The 6,379-nt window shown below is 35.1% G+C and overlaps 1 protein-coding gene across 1 annotated transcript; it reads left to right on the top strand.

Moving 5' to 3' along the window:
• The first annotated feature begins 3,238 nt into the window (after nucleotides 1-3,238).
• Nucleotides 3,239-4,956, top strand: LOC142351981 (uncharacterized). The gene is made up of 2 exons (XM_075404274.1): nucleotides 3,239-4,219; nucleotides 4,829-4,956. The coding sequence occupies exons 1-2, from the start codon at nucleotides 3,351-3,353 to the stop codon at nucleotides 4,929-4,931; spliced, it is 972 nt and encodes a 323-aa protein (XP_075260389.1). The 5' UTR covers nucleotides 3,239-3,350; the 3' UTR covers nucleotides 4,932-4,956.
• The last annotated feature ends 1,423 nt before the right edge of the window (nucleotides 4,957-6,379 follow it).

Genomic DNA, 6,379 nt, shown 5'->3' on the forward strand with positions numbered 1-6,379 from the left:
GACAAAAAGCATAAAAATTAATCAAATCACGAAATTCTTGTGAAAACGGAACCGCAACACCCTTATAGACAAAAACGAATCGTAAAAATAATTTTGTTTCTGGAAAAATAAATAAGCTGCGTTTACATCAGAAACTATGTAGCAAATGCAAATGGTCGGTAATGAAATTTGAAAAGTCGCCAAAATTCAAAAACGTTTAGATTTTTTAAACCAAACATTTTAAAAAAATTTTTAAGCAATCTAAATTTTCAACTGAAGAAAATCAAAAACTGTTAACTACATGGGAAGCAAATTATACCTCAAATTAGTGGAGAAAAAACCTTAATACAAAAAATTAATAATGAGTCAGACAGAACTCAAAAATCAACGAAAATGTTACGAAAAACAAATTGTTGAAGCCCTTGAAACCGTAACCTATCAATTGAACAGATTATGACTGTTTTTGTTGTGGTATTTTCCAACAATAATGATCCCTCCTTCCAAGGGGACTATAAGAAAGAGACAACAAAAATGAACACATGTAACGACCAGTATCAAAGGTCGATCAAGTTTTTCAAAACAAAACTCTTAAGGTAATTAATACCATAAGCTATCAACCAAAAAAAAAATACAAAAGATTCCTGATAGCACAGCAACAAGGAAAGACAAAAATAGGCCAAAACAAAACATTAAGTTCAAATAAGCAAGAAAACGGTTCCGAAGCCGTTGAAATCTTACGCTTTTTACTTAAAAATTTCTATTTGTTCGCACGCGTTTTCTTTCAAAGTTATAAGACGTCTAGTTAAAATGGTAATTGTACAAGGCAACAAAAAGCTTCCAGAATGGTCAAATGCGCTAAAGTTGAAAAAACATTTAGAACACGTGGTTCCAAAGAAATGAAGCCAGTAATTAAAAAGAAAAACATCTAGAAAGACTTTACTTTCACTCACTGGAATCAGCAAGCCATTTTTGTTGTTCTGAGACTAAGCAACCGTTTGGCAGAATTTTGAAATAAGCGCGAGAATTCAAAACTAAAGAGAGATGTTTTAAGACCAATATTTACCAATTAGGTGTCAAATGAAAGCATTATCTAGGTTCAAGTATAGCATTTAGGGAAGCCATATGGTTTTTTTTTTCATACTCAGTCAGGAATTGTAAAAAGGACAAAAAATACGGGCAAAACACAAAAATTCGACTCGAATTTAAGAAAACACTTTTTTGAAGTCGTAGAAACCTTAAAAATCTCTCTGAAAACATAAAAACATAATCCCTGGTTTGTAATAAACAGAAAAAATGGAAAATTAGCTTTATAAAAAAGAATAGACCAAAACTAGCCTGCGACGCGCTAAATTATAAAAGCTAATATTTCCATTGATAATCAAAATAGATAGACAACAAAAGGTCAATATATCCAAATTGAGAGATTCATTTTTAAAATCATTGTTTTAAGTTAGCAAAAAACCGGCAGAAATTTTATTCCAGAACACTATTAAAAGAGACGGAGGTAGAAAAATTTTCTTTTGATCTGATTCAAACTTCTCTCAGCAATTTGAGATATGTACTTCCGGCAAACTCGAAAAAATTGGGCCGAAGAAACATTTGGTGCCATTTTTGATTATAAAAAGGCAAAATTTTGAAAAAAAAATCACTAATTTGTATGCTCAAATGGTTGGATCAAATGGGTCAGCAATACTTGTCTGGGTCTTTAAGCGACATCAATAGCACTTTTGTCCATAAAATTAACACATTTTAGCAAAAATAACGAAAAATTGAGGAAAGAATTCCCTAAATTGTAAACGAAAACCATGGATATCATTCCAATGTTCACAAATCTTTGAAACTCAATAACTGCCTTAAAAACGAAATTGAAAAAATATTTTTAGTTGCATATTCTACACTGTACGGGCTTTCTAATGATATCAATCACACAACTGAACAAAAAACCCATATGAGTATATAGTTCCTCTCCCCACTAAAGTCGGAACAACAAGAAAAGAATGAGTTTAAGTTCTATATCAATTTCAATTTCAATTTGCGAGAGTCTTTGTGTTTGAAAACGTGTAAAATACTGGTCCGAGTCCAAGAGCGTTCACAGAGTCAAATCTCGCCAGGAACAGGAGAGACGACAGATCAAATTTTAATTGGAACTGGGTACTCTGAAATTATTTGATGGTCAAGTGCAAAAGGAATTATGGTACCGGAGTAAGCTAAATGAGTGGGTATCTCACAGGTTATAAGGTAGCAGAGTGCACTTACCTGAAGAAGACTTGTAACATATAAATCTCTCACCTGATACCATTTTATGGCATTATTGCAGTCTTTCATGCAAAAATGTGTAGATTGAAATTAAATTACTATTTGGCTTCTATGATTTAATAACTGTCCATTAACAAGCTCGGGATCTAATTATTTTTTCTCATTTTCAGTATTTCTCATTTTCGAATTACATGAAACAATAAAACTTTAAGACTTTTTACATTAAAATCCACCATCTTATATGTTAAAAATGTCCCGTGTTGAGGACAACGACAAAAAAACGACAATATTTTGTAAGAAATCGTAGTTTTCGTCGTTTTGTCGTCGTTTTCGTCGTTTTGTCGTTTTCTTCGTTCTCATTAGTTTCCGTCGTTTAAGTCGTCTTTTAAGTAACAAATGATCGTTTCTTCGTCGTTTTTTGTCGTTTCTTACGTCGCTTTTTTTTCAAAAGAAATTGTCGTTTTTTGATCGTTTTTTCGTCGTTTAATTGCTCTTGAACTAGTTTTTCTCTATTACATCGTTTTGGCATATCTGGATTATGGCCTGATAGCGCACTGGTCACTGCATCAGGTAATGTATCGGGAGGTTAATGGTTTGAATCCCAGCGGGGATCACGTTTTTTTCGTCGTTGTTTTTACATAAAAATAACGATGAAAAAACGATCATTTCCTACATAAAAATAACGACGAAATAACGATCATTTCCTACATAAAAATAACGACGAAACAACGAACAAAACGACGATTACCACGTAAGGGCTTTGATCGTTTTTGTCTAATGAAAACGATCAAAAAACGACGATTTCTTACAAGTGAAAAACGAAATTCTTCAACACGCGGGGTGGCATTTTTGAAGTTTTTTTTGCAAAAATGTGCAGGCTGATCTAAATTTATTATTTGAGTGCTTTTTAATGACTATCGGTTAGCGAAGATCAATTGTTAATAAGTGGGTTGTTGACTTATTTAAGCTTCACAATTTTATCCATCGCATATAGATCGCAGCCCAATTTCGAACTTTTGCTTACTTATTGTTGTCTATGGAATTTCATGCGGCATTTAACATGAAAAGCGATTTTAAGCCGTAATTTTAATGATGGAGAAAATCTCCAGCGTAACATGTTCGACTCTGTAAATATAATTTGTACTCATGTTTTAATGGCAATTTTCAAGCGCAACACCTTATTAGTTATAATTATAATTGATATTTGTCAGTTATGTGACAAAACTGAGCAGGGTCTTATTAAAGACAACAATGGACTAGTCGGCGCCGCCATTAATGCTGATAATCAGCCAGTGCCACCAGTTCTACAAAATCCACCGTCAGCGCTAGGAACCCAACCTCAAAACCCTGCAATTATCAACCCTTCAGCCGTTGCAAATCCTTCCAGTGGCACGCCTTCGGGTTTGGTTCCCAGTCAAGCCGGAACTGCTATGGTTACGAATCCAGGTGTGAACCCTGCTCCCAAAATGTCTGTGAATCCGGCAATGGCAATGACATCTATGGACATGACTATGGGTCAAAATCAAGAGGCTGTAAACTCATTTAGTAATCAGATGGCCACGAATCCCATGTCTAACCCAATGACCATGAATGCTATGAACAACCCAATGGCCATGAACAACCCAATGGCCATGAACAACCCAATGGCCATGAACAACCCGATGGCCATGAACAACCCAATGGCCATGAACAACCCAATGTCCATGAACCTGATGGCTATGAACTCAATGGCCATGGCAATGATGAACCCTGTGATGATGGGAGCGTTCAACCCAATGGCTATGGCCATGAACCCTATGGGTTTAGGAAACATTGGAATGGGAATGGGAATGGGAATGAGTCCATTGAGTATGATGGGGAACCCTATAGCCACGCTAGCAATGGCCGAAAGTCCCTTGGGTCTTGCAGTTGAGAAGGAAGCTGTAGAACGGAAAGAGATTGAAGACCTTCAAAAAGTGGAGTTAGAGAAAGATTTACTAGATCTGTGAGTGTTTGTTGCCTTCCTTTTTTCCTTTATTTTTTTTAACTTATCAGGAAGAAGCATTAAATTCACAACAGTCTAGTTTTTGCTTGATCAGTGATGGTTTTGACTGCTCTTTCAACGCACATGTTGTGGTATCTTGACATCTGTGGAAAAGGCTGCCAACATTTTTGATATATTTTGGCACTAATTTTCCGTTTAAAGTGGATTTAAGTGACATTCGTTGTAGAATACAACAGAAATGGCAAGAAAGATAGATACTTTTGTGTTGTATTTTGAGCCAATTACAAATGAAGTATACTAAAAAGATGTCTTAAATGGATTCAGTACAAAAGTTGCGAATAAATTATGAAGAACGAAAAGAAGGTTATATGTTACCTTTTTGACGCCCACCACCCCCCCCCCCCCCCTCCCCCCTCCGCGCCCGCTTAGTTGTTAGGTGTTATCTGGAATCTCCAAGCACAGCAAAAGTGCAAAATTAGATAATGATATGCGATAGAATCTCAACCGTCTTGTTATGATGGGGGAGGGGGGTGTAGGACGCAATGGGGGCCAATAAGGGAAAATTCAGAAGGCTCAATATTATCTTATAATCCTGATTTCTAATTTCAGAAAGAAACATCATAAGAATCTCAAGCGAAGTGACCATGAAGAAAAAGACGACGACGATGATGATGATGATGAAGATTATTATTACGAGGATTATCGTGAATAAAATTAAAGATGAACAAAATTTACCGGATCATTTCCGTTTACGCCCTTCGCCTCAATGTGGGTATAGATTATCGACAGCCTGTGCACGGGCTATACTACCACATAATGATTTACTGCATGAGTGCTTCCATTTTGTATTATGTGTGTGTGTGTGTGTTGGGGGGGGGGGGGGGGGGGCTGCGTAAAGTAGTGGGGCCAATAACGGAAAGGATTCAAGTTGTGCTACTACAGCTTCAATGAAAATGTTCATTTTCTCCGAAAATTCATATTTTTCTGATATGCATTGATTCTTAAAATAATACTTTGAAATTGTTTGCAATTTTTTGAGCCTATGCAAAACATAAAACTTTACAAAGAGATCAATTTTCTTTTTAATCTACGTCTTCTTAATGTGAACTTTGAACTAAAAGCGAATTTGTTGACAAAATGTATTGCTAAAAATAATTTTTCAACATGCGCAAATTTTAGGTTTTGATGCCGCCGATAGAAATCTTTGACGGCTAACTCCAAAAATATGATCGTGGCTTGATAATTGAAAAACAAATTTATGATAATTCTTTTCTCTCAATTTGACCTGAAATATTTCTTTCTGCGATCAAAGGATCCAATCTGTTTGGAATAAAATTCTACCACTTCGTTCTTTATATATAAACTGACAAAAAAGAATTTCAGAATCATGTGCAGTTTGGAAAAATTTGTGATATCTAACAAACGAAAATATAAATCATGCCTCTGAAAAGATTGTTTTGCGCAAATACGTTCAAAAACTTTGCCAATATCATTAAGTACCAAAATTGAAACAACTATTTTTCTGACACATTAACTGTCCCAAAAGTAAACCAGGCTTCACGAGCATGTAGGTGACTGATTTGAGACCGCTATGAGTCGAAATTTGTTGGACTAATATTTGGCAAGAAGAAAACTAACTTTACCTGTCTTTCTTTCTGTCTTTGCCTTCGCGGGCGGCACGATTCAAGATCAGTTATCTCGTTGCTGTAAAGCTGTTGTACAGGACCGAAAATATTTTTACAGAAAGTCTTTCATTATCTTTTCTTGCTATCGAACTGTAAATTAATTTGATTGAATCTAAGATCTCCTTGTATTGTGTCATTTTGATTTTGTGGTTTGTGGTTAGTCTTGTTTGATAGATATCACATTTCCGATGAAAATTATTCAATGATCCTTCCTGTAAATCAACATTTAAAATAAAAACAGGCAAACTTTGGCAAAAGAGATTTCAATTGATGTTAGTCCCAAGATGATCGCAAAAATTTCTCAGGTCAAGTATGGACAAAATGGTCTTCCAATGTACACTCAAATTCTGACACAAAATAAAGAACTATTCCGAATAAAAACCATGATAATCCTTGAAATATATGAAGACTTTTTTTCCTAAAAAACCCGAAATTGGCTCGACCTTTGAAAGAAAAATTCAAGCATTTCAATTTC

This window comes from Convolutriloba macropyga, chromosome 13 (assembly GCF_964194025.1).
Source record: "Convolutriloba macropyga chromosome 13, txConMacr16.3, whole genome shotgun sequence".
Lineage (NCBI taxonomy): Eukaryota > Metazoa > Xenacoelomorpha > Acoela > Convolutidae > Convolutriloba > Convolutriloba macropyga.

Coding starts and splice junctions, on each gene's coding strand:
- LOC142351981 (XM_075404274.1), top strand. CDS start 3,351: ATGTTCGACTCTGTAAATATAATTTGTACTCATGTTTTAATGGCAATT. Junction 4,220..4,828: donor GAGAAAGATTTACTAGATCT/GTGAGTGTTTGT, acceptor TTCTAATTTCAG/AAAGAAACATCATAAGAATC.